The 19,232-nt window shown below is 36.6% G+C and overlaps 1 protein-coding gene across 3 annotated transcripts in view; it reads left to right on the forward strand.

Annotated features, from left to right (window-relative positions):
* CNTLN (centlein) overlaps positions 1 to 19,232 on the forward strand; it is a 196,365-nt gene that overhangs the window by 96,980 nt on the left and 80,153 nt on the right. For all 3 annotated transcript variants that reach the window (XM_074570561.1, XM_074570562.1, XM_074570563.1), the window contains one exon: positions 1,210 to 1,335. In XM_074570561.1, the coding sequence (XP_074426662.1) occupies positions 1,210 to 1,335 (126 nt within the window). The remainder of the gene's footprint in view (positions 1 to 1,209; positions 1,336 to 19,232) is intronic.

The following is a 19,232-nucleotide window of genomic DNA, read 5'->3' on the forward strand; positions in this document are numbered from 1 at the left end:
CTTCTGTTTCTGTTTAAAATAAATGAGACCAACTTGTGTCCTCAGAGGAATGTATTCGAGAAGAATAGATGCTAGAGAAAATGCAATTCTAAATCTTTATTCGTTCATCTGATTTTTTCATCTGTAATTAAGATGAGCTGAAAATGACAGGGTTTTGATCATTTTTGTCATTAGAACAGAATTATATGAAACCATCATAGTAAAAGAGCTTTATTTTTCCTTTTTAATATGATTAAACAAAGGAAAGTAGTCAAGACAAATAAAAACATTCTGTAAACTTTACACTGTTATTTTGGTATCTCAAAAAGCTTTATATCGCTGGTGTAATGTAAATTGAACATTAAGAACTTGGTATCAGGTACTTATATGGCGCTTCTGATCCTCTGTAAGTGATGGAGGACCCCATTCTTTCTTACTCTTAATAGACTAGAATCTGTTATCGAGATGGCAGCTGATGGGACCTAATCCACCTGTCAGTGTACATACAACTTCCACTGACATACGTGACTGCAAAGATGATGGGGGCCTTATGAGATTACCACATTCTCTGGGAGTTTATTTCTCTGCCCGCTAGGAATTTAGATTGCAGAGAATTTTAAATTCATTTTGTAAAGGATTTTTTAAAATACAGTTTTTATCTTTCGCATTATTAAAATACATACAATATTTTAATGAAAAAAATCCATGAAATATTTTCATATTCTTTTTATATGCTTCTGAATTCAGTATGATTTTTCTTGATACATCATGTTATCCATATTCTTTCATTAGACCCTAGATCAACAGTTTTATTTAGAATGGGCATTAGTGTAGCTTCCAGATTGGTTTGCAGGGGCATTAGGGGAGCTGGTGGCTCTCCCATTTTTTTGCAAGAGATTCTGTGATGGTTTCACCCTTTGCTTTCTCATACCACTATTGTAAGGAATGTTGACAGTATGGATGTGGTTGATACTGCTCTGCCACATGTCAATTGAGAGTCATGGTGCCATACTAGCATGGTATCTGTCTGAAACTATGTATTTGAACTTCTCTGTAATAACACATAAAAGGTTTCATGCCTCACAGAACATCTACATCATAGAAGATTTATGTGCAGTAGATGCCGCAATTTAAAAATAGTATTTTCTGAAAGCAAGGATGCTTTTATTCTTGTGGTCCTAAAACATGTAGATACTTGAAAATGAGCAACCTCTTTTTACTCATAAACAGGATTGAAAGTAGTAAAAGCAGATACCAGCATGCAGACCCCCGTCAGCTTTGTCAAGAAGATTCTGATGCTGTGTGGAATGAACTGGCTTTTTTCAAAAGGGAACACAAAAAGCTGTTGATTGAAAAGTGAGTTCTTTTCTTAAATGGTGTTTACACAAAAACATTCTGCCGTTTTTTTCTGATGGTAGTGCTTTGCAAGCCACATAAGAGGAATTCCTTGCAAAATTCCAAGATAAAACCATCTTCTACCAAAAGCAGAAAAGGAAAACATCAGCTCTTTTTTTTTTTCCCTCTTTCCCCCCCCCCCCCCTTAAATCAGTGACAAGTTACAAGTTTGCTAGCACTAACAGAAACTGTATTCCATGATCTAGGGATTGTGTTAATTAATGTGGCTCTCATCTGTTGGAGGTGTCGCTCTTCATTAGCCTGTATTTTACACACTGCCGTGCTTCATTTTTGGAATGAGGTGGTGAGGGGATAACCTAGCCAGCCATCCTTGTTTGATCTCTGTGATACATACGCAATGCAGAATGCCTCAGCTCTCTTGGTTCCCTGCCCTGTCCTGCTAATCCCAGCTGAGCTCATTATGGTGTAGCCTTGCTGCTACTCCTGGAGCCAGAGCTGTCCAAGCTAATTACTGGTAGCAGCAGAGCTGCCTGTTAAGGGTCTGGTGTGGATCTGCTAACATGGTCCTTGGTAGTGACCTGCAAAAAGCACGAGGGAGTTGCTCTCTTTCTTGCTGTGCACAGCCTGTCCTTTGGGTTTAGTGCTGATCCCTTCACACAGCTCTTTTAGCTGTAGTAAGTGTAAAACTTGGTGAAGGAAACTCTTACTTTAGAAAACATACACTTTGCTGCTTTGATCTCATAATTCATAGGCTATTATACTCAGCCAGGCAAAGTAAGAAAATGTCCTTTTATACTAGACAAAAGGAAGTTGGTGTGGTATAATTAGCCCTTTGCTGCTATTTAACACTTTCTGTAAGTCAAGTTGATTTTGTTTTTTTATTTAAGAATCAAGACATCATAGAAACTTTTATTCAGACTTTGTTTTTGTCAGCATTAAAGAAATTGTGTTTTCCCAGTGGGTCACAATGTAAACTGATTTTGTGGAGATACCATGAAGACTGCTATCACAGAATTTCAACAGCAGCAAATTGTTTTGTAGTATATAAGTCCTTGTGTGGCCCATAAGCTGCTTTAGTGTATTGTTGCTACTAGCAGTGTTACCTGGGGTATTCTTATATCCATCAGTTATAATTGTGTGCCTGTTCTTCTCACTTCATTGTCACATCTTTGTTTGCTGTTTTGAAACTATCACAACAAATTATCAAATGTAATTCTTTTCTTTATTTTGATTTTTTGTATAGGAAAGAGCACTTTCTTGCTGTACATGTAATTGTAGTCGTAATTCTCCTTTCATCACTAATCAACACATGCATCACAGGCAACAGTAACTCAGGAGCAATAACATAAGCCTCTCCTTTTCACGCACAGCCATGAAAGAGAGATTGCTTATATATTGTGCACACCCTGAAGGCTGGTGCAGTTGGACTGTTTTTCTAGAGTTCCCATGCAGTCACATTTATGGGGAACACCTTTACATCTGGTACATTGCAGATCAGTGGCATTGACTAGATTGTAGTGAAGTGGCATGAGCAAACAGTTGAGCTCTTTGACATATTGAATTTTTAAGTCAAAGTAAGTTCTTGAAATTCTGCATAGTACATCGTAAGAAGACAGGGCACCATTATGGTCATTAAGGTGAACTCCTTGTGTCGGTTTAGGTGCTTTTTACTTCTTATGGGCAATGTAGCTTATTGTTAGTTGAAGGAAGGAAGGAATGAATACGTAACTCCTGTGGTTTTTATATCTGTCTTCAAAGAGTGTCTCTAATAATGACTGTCTTTAATTTGTTGAAGCAAGTCAGCATTTCAAGATCTGAGCTCATTTTCTTAAGAAAGTCAGTATTAAATTTAATATACTGTTTAGATCTGTAGATAGGGATTCTTTATATTGCATGTATTCTTTCTTAAGCTCTGTGGATAAAGGACATGATCTACAGATTTGTACCAGTTACTTATATGTGTGATTCTACAGGCAGTGTAAATCTATCAGGTTAGCTTAATTTGATAGACCCTACTGGTTGTTAGCTTAAGTTGTTTAGAACGTGTTTAAGCCAAATCCAACACAGCATTGCTTAAAGAAGATTGTCATCTTGGCTTAAGTCTGTTTTAACTTTAAATATGTGTAATTTCTGTCTCAGACTAGGCCAGGGTGTGAATGTTAGGAAAACAGGATTATTTGTTGTTGTGTGTTTATTTGTTTTACCTGTAAAGAAGATATTTCCTCCCTCGCTCCCTCCCTCCCTCCTAGGCACAGAACAATGATGTAAAATGTCTTTAACATGCAGGTACATTGCTCTGAAAACAGATGGATAATAAGTAAAGTATAGGGTAAAGCCAAGGAAAGCCTCTTGATGCACGTCCCAGGCTTCAAAATGCAGTCATTACCAATATTAACACAGTGTAAACAATCAGTTTGTAAGTTATGAAATCTGTTTTTAAGTCAGGAAGAACCGAAGTTGCATGGAAGTCACTTCTTGTGGTGGTGCCTAGTTCCAAATCCTGTTGAAGTTGGTAGAAAGACTTTGTGTCAGCCACTACTTTCTGTCGGGTCCTGTCTTTTGTAAAGTTTTCTTCTCATCACAAGCAGGTTTGCTTTGACTTTCATGTAAGCTGTTAAACAGTATGCAGCTTTCAAGCTGGACTCTAACACACAAACAAATATAGGGTTTAGGACTTAAACACCACCTTTTTAAATAGATGAAGTTTTCTGTTTTCATCAAGTTCAGAATGCCTAATGTCTGAGTTATTTTTGGAGGCTGTTGGTGCAGAATGTGTGGCATTGTTACTACAATGTTTTTAGTTTTTTGATTAGTAAAGAATAGTACGTGCATGTTGTATTACTTTGCAATTATAATGAAACATGTTTTAGAGCCATGGGCTGCATCCACTCCTTGATTAATGATGTATAAATTTGAGCTATTTGCACATATAAAAGAAAGTATCTAAATATTGTTACAATCCCATACTAGATTAGTAAAATATAATAATCAATAAGCTGTGATTATTCAGTGTGTGCTCAATGTTTTTTGCATATATTTCTCTTGAATTTCCCAATATTCCCCTGGAAGAAAGAGGATTTTTTTTCTATTAATGTGATTTATCTTTATACTAAGTGCATTACAGAATAATTATTCTCTAACTGGTTTTAGTAATAGCTTTACCTGACTTCTTTATTAAGCCTTCTCCCCCACTATTTACTGTTTCACAAAGAATATCAGATTATAGTCTACCATGTATATGATGTGGATTGAAAGCTGCATTTTTAATTTGAGTTATGAAATCTCATTTTTAAAATTCTTTATTATTGAAACAAAACAGAAAGATCCAAAATTTAAATTCACTTTGAGATCTGAAACAGTAGCTACGAAAATAGTCTAACTTTTAATCCCTCATAATTCATTGTTTTAAGAAATCTGATAGCAGCTATCAGCTAAATTCATACCAAAATTGAAGAGTTACAAACAGAAACAAAAAGAGATAGTTTAAATAAATTCCCTAAGTATTTTTTGAAGTGTTTATTAATGCTAATGGCCAAGTGAAAACAATTCCACAGCTCTGCTAGGATGTCCCATTTTGGTCTTTTCATGTGGGTCATTTCCCTTATAAAGCGTGCAGTACCTGTGTTACGCTGCAGTCATTTCCTGCTGAGTACCGTGTTATTGCAGGCTACAGGAGCAGCTATGGTATTGATGTTCATGTTCTGTGTTAAGAAAAACATGGGATTTGATCACTTTTTCTCCCCCTTAAGCAAACAGAAAAACATAGTAGTTTTAAAACAGTAGTTAAAACTTACCTAAGGAGGAGGGTGATCCATGCTTGTATAAATATAATATTTTTATTGAAGCTGCATGAAACTGCTGAAGACTTGCAATAGAGAGATCTAGTAACATAAAAAAATTGAAATTTCTTTTATTCAGCTGTGCAATACCAGTGCTTTCAGATACAGCATCTTGCAGCTGCATAGAACTGGAGTATCTTCAATGAAAATAGGCATATCATTTTACAGATAGATACATTTTTAGATATATATAAAAACATACATATGTATCTAAATCTAGTATGGTTCTTGGATTTTTAGATTGATTATTTTTAATCTTGACTATTAAATGCTAAATGCGGTCTTACTTTCTATAGAATTGTATTGACAGATACGTCCTTCGACATTTTCTTCACACATTATTTAGATTAATCTTTGTATCTATATTATTTGGATTTTGCTGAAATTCAGGGTAAATTAGTATGTAGCATGTCCAATTTAACTGCTACTTGATTGCAAGCTAGCTAATTTAAATGACTTTGGCATTTCCATATTAAATTCTTGTTTGCTGGAGTATAGGGATACTCTGTCCCTTTGGCCTTTATATGCAGACTTTGGAAAGGTATAGTTGACTGTATATAAACTACTGTGGAAGCTTGACAATTTTACATCTTTTATTCTGGATTACTTTGTAGGTGATCTTGTAATTGATACGAGCAACATTTTTTGGGACTTTTTATTTGATGTAGTATATTCTTCAACATAAGACATTATGACATAAGTCATTATCTTCACAGCTAACTGGAAACTGTTTGTCCGAATGGTATGGTCATATGCAGCTAGTGATAAGGAGGAAATGTTTATAAAGTGAAAGAGACAGCTACATCTTTCAAAGAATTTTTGGTAGTCATTATTTCCTCTGAGTGCCTGGGTAGCTGTGCATGTCCTCCGTTTAGGAAATGTGCTCTGGATCTTTGAAGCATGTGGAATCACTGCAAGCTCAGTAGCATCCTTACTTTGCTATAGCAGTTATTTAATAAAGGTTTCTTATTAGCTTTGCTTTTGTAGGAAAACAAGACTTCATGATTTCCGTTTTCCTTATTCTTTGTAGAGTCAAAGCAACTGTTCTATACCCTGTGTGGTGCTATCTGAGCAGACAGTTGGCAGGAACTTTACTTGCGACCGGCAGCAGCATGTGATGCCTCTTGCCTTTTCTAATTATCAGAATAGGTGTGATGGAGGAAAGATAAATTTACTGTTCTGGAGTGGTGGCAGTAAGAAATACAAACCTAGGCATTATTAGTTCCTCTGTTTCTTGAATGTGTCTTTTTTTTTTTTCCTTTTTTTTTCCTAGAGAACCTGATGAAAAAATGCGGTTTTGATGACCTTGACAGTCTCTTTGCCTAAATAGGAAATATCTGGTCATCAGAGACTTTGACTTTTTAAACCTCTGTTGTTGTCTGCCATGTCCAAATACAACAGTATTTTTTTTCCTTTGTTCAACTATGTCATGTATTGAATTAATATATGTCATTGAATTAATATATATGATTATTATAATTATAATTATATTGAATTAATATATATGTCATGTTCAGCTATGTTATGTATTGAATTAATTTGGAACAAATTAAATTCACACTACATGGTTATTAAAAAAGTGTCACTTAGAGAGTATAGCTCTTCTGATGTACGTACTACCTCGGTAAAGTAATCTTTCTGTTCTTCAGTTTTAGGAGTGCTGGGACATAGCAGGCTTCTTACTGCTACATACTTAAATCTGATCACTCAGGGCTCTTGTTTACTTTTTACTGCAATTAGTAATTCTATACTGCAAAGCCAAATGTAGTTAAAATAACAATGTATATGTATTTCTTTAGGTTTTGGATGGATAAAAAGATTGCTAAATCTAAAATACCACCTTTTGATCTGCTAAAAATGATTAGAGCCTTGATTCTGCAGCTAGTGTTAGGGGTTTCTGACAAAGGTGCATGCTTACTGACTAGACCGAATGTTGCTCAGTGGAAATGACAGTCAGGCTCAAGTGCGAGAACTTGAAACAGTGCAGTTGATGGCTAAATGCACTGCAAATAATTTAAAATGTAAGAAAACGCTAGCACTAGTTGTACTACAGGGTGCAGTTTTTAAAAGATGTTTTTAAAGGACCAAAGTCAGAGCTGTAAATGCCACATGAAGTCATTTAGGGGCTTTTGTATAATTAACCTACATTGCCCCTTTTGTGAAGAGAATTATTTACTCTTTTCTAGCAAGCTTACAGTAACATTTTCACAAGGGACTGTCAGCTAAATGAAACAAATATATTGTTGTTTTCAAGTGAGAGTGATCTGTCTGGGATGATGAGATTAATGACCTCTAATTGTTAAGCTTGTCTCTAGAACTTTTCTTACCTGTGTCCACCAGATCATATAATTTCCTGTGTGCTAGTAAACAGAGAAATTTGGGGACTTGCTATGTTTTTGGAAATGAGATGTGTTGCTGCTTTTCCTGTGTTCTTCCATATTTAATCAGATTTTTCCTGTCTGTAGGTATTTGTTCAAAATCCAAATGGTATTATCCAATCTCCATAAGCAGCCGGTAATACTTTGGTGCTTTGTCATACATGGTGACACTGTGTCATACTGAAAACATACAGTCATGCCATTAAACATTCTTCCATAATACATAAGCAGGGAAAGGCAGAATCAAAGTTGCATTAGTGATAAAATTTGGGCATTGTCAGGGATAAGAATAGCATAGAGATGCTGGAGAAGAGTAGGGACTCTTAAGTTAGCTTCCCGTTGTATTGCTTGCACAGAACTATTACCTGCCTTGCTGTTGAATCACAGTAATTTCTATAGATTATTTGGGTGTTACAGAAACGAGATATTCTACTGTTGGTAAGCACACTGCCTGTCAGAGTGCTGTCTTTTTCTTATCTCTATTGCCTAGGCAAAAGTTCTTCAGATTTTAGATGGAAATGTCTGATTTATCAGCCTACAGATACATATGTATGTATAAAAATTAAAAAGTACTAAGTGTGTCTTGTTAAACTGTACTGAACGTTCATAGTAAGAAGCCTATGAACCTACAATCTATAACACCAAAGCACACCAAAGCTGGTAACATGAGCTGTCAGGCTGCTATATTAATAGAGTTATGAGGGATCAGCATGATCTTTGTGATGAACTACTTGGCTCTCCTTTGCTGCATGCAGCACAATATGCATACAGATACAAAAGTGTAATCTATCTTAATGTTTTTGGATGTTTTTCTAATTTGTAAAGAATTCAGAATGCGTATTCTAAGAATTATTGTTAAATTTACTTTTTTCAAACACAGACACATGAGAAATAACATGGCATCTTCCAAATTTTCCTAAAACTCAAATATTTCAGCGTAACAACTAACTTAAGAAATTGATTTGTATCCTTACTTTGCATTATTGGAAACCAGCTCCATACTAAAGCCAGGCTGTAGGTCATAGAGACTTCGGTGTGTTTGTCATCTGAGGTTTATGTAAAGGTTAAAAGCACTGTTGCGACACTGTAACTCTCTTGATGTTCATGCAATGGAGTTTGCACCCTATGTGCTTCTCCAAGTTATGTTGATTACACTGGTAACGCAATCATGGCCCTTCAGGTTGCATCCTTTCTGAACTAACTACAGGTAAACACTGTTTATGAGCCTATTCTGTTGGTCTTGTTATAAAGGAATGAAAAAATTAAAATTATGAGCATAATTCACACAATGTAACTTTTTTTTTAAACACCTTCTGGTCAATCAGATGGGTTTTGTGCTACAGTAAACCAAATAAAAGATTACTAAATGGAAGATAAAATTTTAGGCATGGGTTTCTACCATCCTTTTGCAAGCTAAAGGTTATGCTGCATGTTGGAATTATTTTAGTCGCTAGTCACTAGCACATCTTTGGTTTTTGAGTGACTATTAATTTGAAATATATCTCAAAACTCATTCTTGACAACTATGACACTGCTCACTTTTGTTATGTGAACAGACATTGGATTGGTGGGGGGAGTTGCTTTTATCCTTTTTGCTCCTGAATGCGGGTTGTAAATCAGAGAAACTTTACTTAGCACCAACAGATATTGCTTCCTGCAATTTTCATCCATCCTGTAAGTGACTGAATTGGGAAACAGGAATGATAAAGACATATTTCTGGGAAGTGAATGGACAAAGTAAGATAGATAGCTCAATGACCCTGTATAGTCAAATGTTCCATTTCCTTGGTTAATTAAGACTACAAGTTTCTTTGTGTAAACTGTAAGTTTACAATTTCTTGCTGTAAAGGAATTCCAGTAAATCATTCTGAATAGTCTGAATGTTCACAGAATGTAAGTAATGCTACTACTTTTTGCTTTACTCTTCTTTTGGCAGCATTATCCCCAGACATATGTAATGGTTTTTGCTCTCTCGCACAGTCTAGATCAAACACCTGCTCCCAGGTTTACTCTCACCTCCCAAGGCTGTCAGTTGACACATAAATATACAGATCCATGAAAAGAGCATATTTTGCCCTTACTGCAGGCAAATGTTCTTGAATCATAATGCTGTAGGAACAAAGTGAAGAATTTCTGTCAGAGTAGTATTTCCCATGCAAAAGTTGGATAAAGTTTCTGCCTAGCTGAGTTCTCATCACTATAAACAATTTTTGAGTAGTAGAAAATTAAAATTAGTGTTTGCATTATGACATATCAGACGACTCATCCTCATTTATGAAAGCATCTTCCTACATTTTCTGTATGGGCTTTTTACAAAAGTATACATAATGTGCATGTGCATTCTACTCTGGTTTTACAGAGTACAATTTTTACTCTTTTGAAGACTCAGGAACAGAAAATGCAATTCAGTTTTGCTTACCTAGAGGACCTTTCTGGGTTAATTTGCTGTCTTTCTTCCCAAGTTCCTTTCTTTTCTGAGGGGAAGAAAACGGAGCTTCTTCTGCTGTCCCATTTTCCTTGTAAGGATTATTAGGCTATTTAGCTTAAGTTCTGGATAAGAAAAAATTGCCTAGCACTACTTTGATCCATTGTCTTTAAAACTTACTTATTTTGGCTACTGTAATAAGCAACACTACTGTCCCTTTTTAAGGACCCTGATAAAGAGCATGCAAAGCCTGCTTAGCAGTTTTTTTCTGTCTGATTTTATTCTTAATTTGGCTTTCCAGTCTTTAACAGTCTTCCATGACTCTGGAGGAAAACATTTGAAAAGGCAATAGTTAACCTCTTGGACTCAGAGGAAGGCTTCCCTGACTGCAGCAGCTCCTGGACTAGCCCCCTGATATCTGTCCAAACCAGCAACTGTGTGCATTAGGAGATTGTGGATGGTTCTGCTTATTTCTCCAAAGAGTCATCCTCCTGCAGTCTTACAACTTGTAATCCTTGGGAAGGAGTCGGTTTCCTCAGTGGGTTATTCCTTCTTATATATTCAGCTCTATTAGAAATGAGATTCTCTGCTTGGTTTTATTTTCCAGATAAAATTCCCTAGGACAAACGGAAAAAAAGTCTTATTGTTTGTTTGGATGTTTATTTTAGACTGCCATGAGCCTGCTCTCTTAATTCCTTTTATCTGTATGCAGAGGAGTGTAGGAGTCTCCTGCTGGCCCTACCTGTGAATGCTGAAAGCTGCTGATGAGCAATGGCTGACTTATGGGATGTGTATTACTCGGGAGGCAGTGGTTTGCTAGAGGACTAACTAGAGTCCTCTGGCAGTGGGTTAACCTAAGGTTGGCAACTCTTGTGGGAAGGAGCCCTTTAAACTGGTAAATGCAGAGAGAAAGTTTATGCTACAGTTCAGGTTATCCTTCTAAATTACCTTTTATTTAATGCATTGAGACCCAAGTGCGCATGTGTACATGTACCTTAGATTTGGAGCTCTGTGAGGGCTCCTGATGGTATCTTTAGAACTGCTGACAATTAAAAATGATGAGTACTAGGAAATTTTGTTCTAGTAAGAAGGTATATTTTGCAGAAGCTCTGCTTATATGCAGATGGTATGAGCATTTCTCCTGTTCTAGTAACTTGATAAGTAAGCAACTGTTACAGAGAATTTCTTGCTGATGCCTAGCTATAATCTAAAAGAAATCAAAAGTAATTCCTTTGGCAAAACTCATTCTATGCACAGTTTTATTATGATACCTCTTCCTATATTTCAAATGGGTGAGTATTAAAAAAAAATATTAAGAAATGAAGGAGTAATCAAAAGTATTATATTACCATAAAATAGAATTCAGAATATGGTATGATACTGGAAAGAGCAGATACTATAATTGTGGGTCAAGGCCAGTACCTTTAAAAATGTATGCAATACCAGCATAACCTATTAGCTGGATAAATTTGCTCTCTCTTGATTTCTTACTATTCTTGTTTTAATATTGCCAACTAGGACTGTGGCAATTATAGTCGGAGGATAGAAATGAAGCACTGGTACATAAAATAGGAGGGTGAGTACTCTCCTGATCCTCTTGCTGCCTTTGGTATATTTACATTACAAGCAAGAAGAATGACTTTCATGAAGTTATTGATAGTAAACAAAATACTTTTGAGATTGTCCTTGGGATGTGAAAACAAAGACATGATTCTGTTTCTGACCTGCCACATTAGAAGATACTGTCAGTATTCTCGGAAGTGCCATTGGATTCTTGCTAATTTAGGGTGCTGATCCCTGTTAATTCAAGGACTTAATGGCATCTCCTTGGGAAGGAAGGAGTTGGAAGTTACTCTCTGACCACGTAATATAGAGCATCTAAGACTGTTGCTGGCCTGAACTGTTTCTTGTCAACAGAGTAAACTTTAAATATATTTTGGAGTAGGCTATATTGTCAGAAGCTCTCTTTAGGTTTTCGACTTGTTTTGGAAACAGGTAAGAAAATGCTTGCTGTTGAGGAAGAATTACTGAAGAAATAGAGTCAAATTCTACCAGATATACTTACAAGCAGCATAACCTCTCTATGCAGAAGGCTCAAGGCCATGAGGCAATTTCAGGTCTGAATAAAGATGAAAAGCAGTACACCAGTGTCTAGGCTTTGTATGGCTTTAAGTCACTTTTCTCCCATCTGATGGGCTCTCATTCGAAGCTAGCAAAGCTGCTAGAAAATACAAGATTTGAGTATAAATAAGAGCAAGGCATTTTTTTTCTGGAAGGAGTCATAAATTCTGGATTTTTTACAGTCCACTAGTTTTATTACTCTTTCAAGCACATTGCAAACCCAGTCATTCTTTCTTCCCTCTTTAAGAAATGATCCTGAGCAGCAAAGTGTGTATGGGAGCTGAATACATATTTTAAATAAAATTTTCAGTTCATCTAACAGATATAGGATTAGTGTATTTGTTCTTAAAATTAGAAATAGCAGCCATGTATGTCACTCACAGTTATGTGACCTTCATTGTTGGCAAATTTGGTATGGTGTTACTGTAAATTTTCAGGGTATATTTTTCAGTTGTACCGTCTTTAGGATTCTAGAAACCTTGACTATAAACTAACCAGAACTGTAAAGACTTTCCCAGTTCCATCAGAAAAGAGTTGTTTGCCATGTTTTGAAAATGTTTTATACCTTTTCCGCGTAAAAAACCCCAAACCCAACTGATTGAAATTAACGTGTGTAAAGAATGCATCTAGGTACAGGCCAAGTGATAACTGCAATTTCAACATTGCAAGATTTTAGAAATGGCTCACTCCATTAGCATTACCATTGCAGATAAGCTTTTAAACTTTGAGTTTAATGAAACTTAATAAAGTTCAACTGAGTGGTTACTTATTTTCTTTTCATCTGGATTGCTGATAGGTATTCCTATTCGTGAATCTTTTTTGCCTAAGGTTATTCATGTATACAGCTAGAAGGTGTTTTATGCAAAATTTCAGAAACAATTCTGAGCAGGTTTTTTGTTGCTTTTAAAGCACATTGAAATTTATTTAGGTTTTATTTCTATTTTTAGTTTTTTCATCAATTTATTAATGATTATTGACCGAATTTACAGAATTCTGGAGTTTCAACGCCCTGCAAAGTTTCACCTCCTCCACATATCAATATAAACAATTGTGTAAGGTGTCAGAATACTTCACAGTATGTTTATCTTTCTGGTATCTCTCTATTGTTTTAAATTATATCCTAGAAACTTCCCTTTTTAATATTTAAATTAAATAATGGAATGAATACACAGCATGAATTTGACAGAAACTGTAAAATGCAGTAGTAGCCTTTGACTTTGTCAAGAGAAAAGGTGCGAAGATGTGAATTGATCGCGAGCTGGAAGTGATCAATTTATACGCACACTCAGGTTTGTTTGTCTTTCCTCTTGACCTGCGTATTTCCATCGTATTCAAATCCCATCATTCATTCTTGAATTATGGTTCAAAGGTCTATCTTCTCTGAGTCCATAGAGCAAACTCTTTTTTTCCAAAGAAAAGTTTTTCAGTTTCCTATTATGATTACCATAGACTTTCATTTGAGTTCTACATTGCTGTATGTATTAAATTTAGAACCTCAATCACTTCAGTTCTCTAAATTATGTTTTTCCATAGGCCTCCTCTTTTTCTTTTTTTTTTAACTCGTGGTTCATCAACCTTAACTGCAGGACTGCATAATTTGTCCTGTTTGATTGCTACCTTGTTTGTTTTTTCCTTTTGTTGATGTTATGTGTGCCTTGCTTAGCAGCACTTCAGTACTTACGTACATCATATTCCTCCTTTTGTACTGGGGTATCATCTCCAAATGAATTTCAGGTTCTATCTCTTCCCTGTACAAATGGAGCTCAAAATCTGTTTCATGTAAAATATTTAGAAGGTTGATGTTTTTTAATTGTGTAATAGACATAATAATGAGATCATATTTATGAGATGCTGACTGAAATAACAGACAAACTTAAATACAACCATAGAATTAAAAAAATTAATTTTTTTAAAAGGCAGAAAATAATTTTTCCTTGAAAAATGCTGATTTATAAATTTCATATGCTATATATTTTATTTGCTTTCTCAAGCAAAAACATACATGGTGTGAAAAAGACAACTAGAAAGCACCCTGCTTGTCAACTGATATATTGTCATTAGGAGACTTGTGAAAGGGTAAATAAAAATCATCCTCCATATTCTATGCTACTGATTTACAAAGTAGAGGGTTGACTGTTTCCAAATTTTTGTAAATTTGTTCTTCTCCTGCATTTCCTAAATACTCTCATTGCTGAATTTCCCTACTGGGAAAAGAGTTGTGCTCAAATACTTGTGCCACTTGGTATTATAATCTGAAATAGGAAAGATAATTAACCTAATCCTCAATGTAAATTTATAATCTCTTTCACTTTGTTTAGTAATTTATGGATTTATCAGGAGAAAAATTATTTGATACCAGATACAAAAAAGTTTAAAATATGCCGATTTTTAATTTTCTTTTTAAGTCAAGCTTGTAGTTGTGTGTAAGTGTAAAATGTGAGATTTGTGGAGCTGTCCTAAAAAAATTGCTAGAAACACAGTTAAATGGAGATTAACATAAACATCTAACATATACATAACCCTCAAAATTGCCTACTCTTGAAACATCTTCAACTCCCGGCATTTCTACTGTCAAAAGATGGAGGAGGCAAGTACTAATGTTCAAAGATTTCTTTTCAATATCCATGCCTCAAGACTACAATCAGCTAGAATCACTTTACACAGAAACTACCTTTCCACTGTAGAAACATCTTCAAAGATTCCATCTCTCAGCTTCAGTTTATGTCTTGGATCTTTTCAGATGACATAAACAGGATGCCCTTTGCTCAGCGCTTGCTAAATCAAACACAAGTTTTTCAATTCACAGAGAAATCCCCTTTCATTTAGGATCAAAACCTGGCGCATTTCTTCTTTCCATTGTTTGATGTGTTAACTGAAACTGAACTATGTGAAAACTGATGCAGTAAATCTAGTGAGCATTTGCCTAAGATAATTACAGCAAATATTAGCTTCATCTGCTAAAATAGTGTTAGAAGCTCTTACTCACCGTATCTGAACTTTGACACTGCTGTTCTGACTCTCGAGTTCCAGTAGGTTATTGTTCTGCATTACCACACACAGAGCTTATTTTTGATCCTTTGAGTGGAAGGATTGCAGAGGTAATCCTTCTCTCGCCCCCAGTAAGTGAGGGAACCATCTCATGTCGCTAGAATACGTGCAACTGGATCACAGGTCTCTTCAAGTACCTAATCCGCTTCGTAGAAGAGTTGAACATGGATCATTCAAAAGACTGGTGGGGCAGACATAGTCTGCTAAAGGCAATTCCCTTTCTGGGGAAAAAACACACAGAGATGTTTACCTTCAGACTCACTTGAAATAGTTTTTGGAGAGGGAGGGAGGGTTTCATAAAGATAAATCGGTTTTTATCTATTAGGTTGGCACATCTGTGTGATAGGATGCTGAGGCAGATAATGGTGTAAATGAAAGGCTGGAAAGCAAATATCCTGCCCACCCCTGCTTTTTGCCACTATGTTCTTTCAGTTGAGTCATTTCGTTCAGTGTTGCATTATACTTCAGCAGTTTTCTGTGACTTCTTCAGTTACCTTGAATTTCTTGGAGCCCCTTCTTGCTCCTTAGAAATTTCTTACTTGATCCTTTGATGCTTGTTCCAACTGATCATGTTCACTTGTTCTTGTGGAAAGTAGCAATCACGCAGTCTCTGCAAAAAGTTCTATTCTTCAAGAAGACCACAAGAAGACCCTTTCCTCCTTTTTATTGAGCTGGTCTCTTGTAACAAAATATGCAGGCTACAGTACTTTTGTGGCGAATTTTAGAGAACTGAACTAGATGTGGGTTTTTTGTTATAATGCATATACAGGTCGTTCTGGTTTTTTTTTGCGAGTTCTAGCTAGAGTAGCATGTCAAAAATATTCAAATATATCGGAACACATTTTACTTCTGAGTTGTTAACAAATGGACAAGAAAGAAGAGCTACTTGCTTCTGTATGTGGTTCTTCCCATCGTGATTTTGCTCTGTTTTTAACCTTGAAATGGAAAAGACTTACGGGTGGTAGTAAAAACACACTTGACTGCACACATAGTCACGATAAAAAGCCACAATTACTTGTACCTTCCTTTTTCATGTTCCGATTTTGTATAATGAATGTAATATGTATCAAGACCATACAGGTAGTCACAGAATCATAGAATCGTTTGGGTTGGAAGGGACCTTAAAGATCATGCAGTTCCAACCCCCTGCCATGGGCAGGGACACCTCCCACTAGACCAAGCTGCTCAAAGCCCCATCCAGCCTGGCCTTGAATTATATATTTTTGTTTTTCTCTGTTACCACCATATTTGTCATAAAAATTCCATAGAAAATAAAGCTTGAAGGTTTTGTTGTATTACGTTTGTTTTTCAGAAAAAAAAAAAAGAAAAAAGATTTAATAGAAATCAGTGTAGAATCTGTTCCCAAATGGGTTAAATACTTAGAAATTTGCTCAATGCTAACCGTATTGGCCTTCAGTGGCCCAGTCTGTGCATTAACAAGTTTGTGAACCTAAGATTGTCAGGCTTCAGAGATTAGAAAAAATAAAAGAATCCAAGAAAACAACTAACTCTGTGTTAATATATGCTGCTGCAAAGAGTATAAATCTTGGGAAAGGAGAACATCATGTTTGCAAGGAGGAATTAGATGAGACAATAAATGAGATGAGACTTGCTGTTTAGCTGATGTTACAATGTCCTCTTGCACTAAGAATGCTCCTGCAGTAAAGGGACTCTTTAAGGGTAAGAGGAAGCGGGTGTTGGTAGTGGGAGGTCACAAAAAATAAGGAAAGTTGTTTTAAAATATTGTCAACATTAGTTGACTGACATATTAAACAACAGAATGAGGAAATAATTTACAAGTACTTCTGTGCTACAAACGCAAATACTAAGATGTGGAACTGGACTGCTTGGCATCAGATGACACAATCCTGACACACTAGGCATCTCAATGACCTGGAGGAAGGAAAGTTATCTGTGAGGTACAGTGTTGCCCAGGTGCTATCTTTGCAGGAATGACAGAGTAGGATGACCTGGTGAGAGAGTGGTACTGTATGAAAAGGATCATTTAAGTGTAATGTCAGACAGCTATTACGGAAAAAGGGAACACTGTGTAATGCTTTTGCATAGGAGTCCTATATTTCAATAATAAGTAAGTAGCAGTCAGATTGTACTGCTGATCTTTTCATCAGGATGCTGACACTGATGCAGAAATGTGAAGCGAGATTTAATGAGTTGTGAAGGACAGACTGTAATCACGCAAGTTTTCAACTATCCACATAGATCCTGCATCTCTACCTTGCCAAGACAAGACGTGGAGATACAAACTTTGTATGGAATAAGTAGCTTTTCTAGAATGATCAGTCTTAGAAACCAAAAGGAAAAATACTGTTCTGGAATTTATTTTTAGTGGTATACAGAACTTAGTTCAGAAAGCATTACAAACAAAGCCTTTCTGTAGTAGTTACGTCAATACAATGAGAAGCACAGAATTGTGCAGCTTGGAAGGAACGTCTGGAAGCTGTCTTGTCCAACCTGCTGGTCAAAGCAGTGTCAGTTTTGACAAAGGATATACTTAAAGGTGGGTGTCATGAGGATGGGGCCAGTCTTTATTCAGTGGTGCCCAGTGACAGGGCAAGAGGTAACGGGTACAAACTTGAACATAGGAAGTTCCACCTAAACATGAGGAGGAACTTCTTTACTTTGAGGGTGACAGAGCGCTGGAACAGGCTGCCCAGAGAGGTGGTGGAGTTTCCATCTCTGGAGTCATTCAAAACCCATCTGAACGTGTTCTTGTGCAACCTGCTCTAGGTGACCCTGCTTTGGCGGGGGGTTGGACTGGATGATCTCCAGAGGTCCCTTCCAACCCCTATCATTCTGTGATTCTATGAAAAGATGGAGGAGATGGAGACCAAGGATGCAGATTTCAGAACCTTTCTGGGCAGCTCTTCCACGGTCTGACCAGCCTAAGGAGCAATTTCTTTTTATATCTTGTTGGATTTTGATGTATTCTAACTTGTGTCCATTGGCCTTCATAGTCTACTGTGCTCCTCTGAGAAAAGTCAAACTCCATGTTTTGACATCCTTGTGTTAGGTAGACAGCAATAAAATCTTACCTTCTCGGTAAGGCCAAATAAACCCACATCTTTCACCCTGTAATGTGCCCAACCCCTGACCATCGTGGTACCCCTTTGCTAGATTTAATTTAGTAGGTCAGTGTTTTTCCTGGAGGAACCCAGAACTAGACGCGGCCACACATGCAGTCTCAGAAATGCTGACTATACTTTTGCCTATACAGCTAGTATGTTGTTAGCCTTTGCCACAAAGGCATGTCACTACCTAGTGTTCCACATGTTGCTCAGAAGAACCCCACTTTTTCTGCAAAGCTGCTCTCTAGCCAGTTAGTCTTCTAGAATGTCCTGTTGCAAGGGGTTATTCTGGCAGGACTTTGCCTTTGGTGAACTTCATGAAGTTCCCATAGGCCCATTTTTTCCTGCCTATGAGGTCTCTCTGAATAGCAGTCCAGCCCTCTAGCAAGTGCATGGGTTGCTTCCCTCAGTTTAATATCATCTGTGAACTTGCTGAGAGGCACTCTAACCCATCTTTGAGGTTGTTAATAAAGAAATTAAACAGTACTGGCTCTGGTAGAGATCCCTGAGGGATGCTTTTAATAGCTCGCTGCCAGCTGGACTTCACACCACAGATCATCACCCTTTGAGCCTAACAGCCCAGCCAATTTCCCAGCCACCTTATCTACTTTTCAGTTCAGATCTCAACTATTTGGCAGTAAGGAGGTGGTAGACAATCTCAAATGCCTTGACAAATTCAAGGTATATACTGTTGTCTGCTCTTCTTTTATTCATACAGCCTGTCCTCTCCTTACAGAGGCAATCATGCTGGTAAAGCAAAATTTTTCCTTGGTAAATCCATGCTAGCTGTTTCCAGTCACCTTCTTGTCCATTAGGTGGCTTGACGTGATTTCCAGGATGATTTGCTCTGTAACTTTCCTAGGAAAAAAGGTGAGGCCTGTATTTTCCCACATCTCATCTTTTATGAAGATGGGTTCATGTGATGTTTGCCTCTTTTTTTCTTTCTTTTTTTTTTTTCTAATTAGATTTAAATAGTAGCAGAAGAGTGGACCAAATCAAT

The sequence above is a fragment of the Larus michahellis genome, chromosome Z, assembly GCF_964199755.1.
Source record: "Larus michahellis chromosome Z, bLarMic1.1, whole genome shotgun sequence".
Taxonomy (NCBI): domain Eukaryota; kingdom Metazoa; phylum Chordata; class Aves; order Charadriiformes; family Laridae; genus Larus; species Larus michahellis.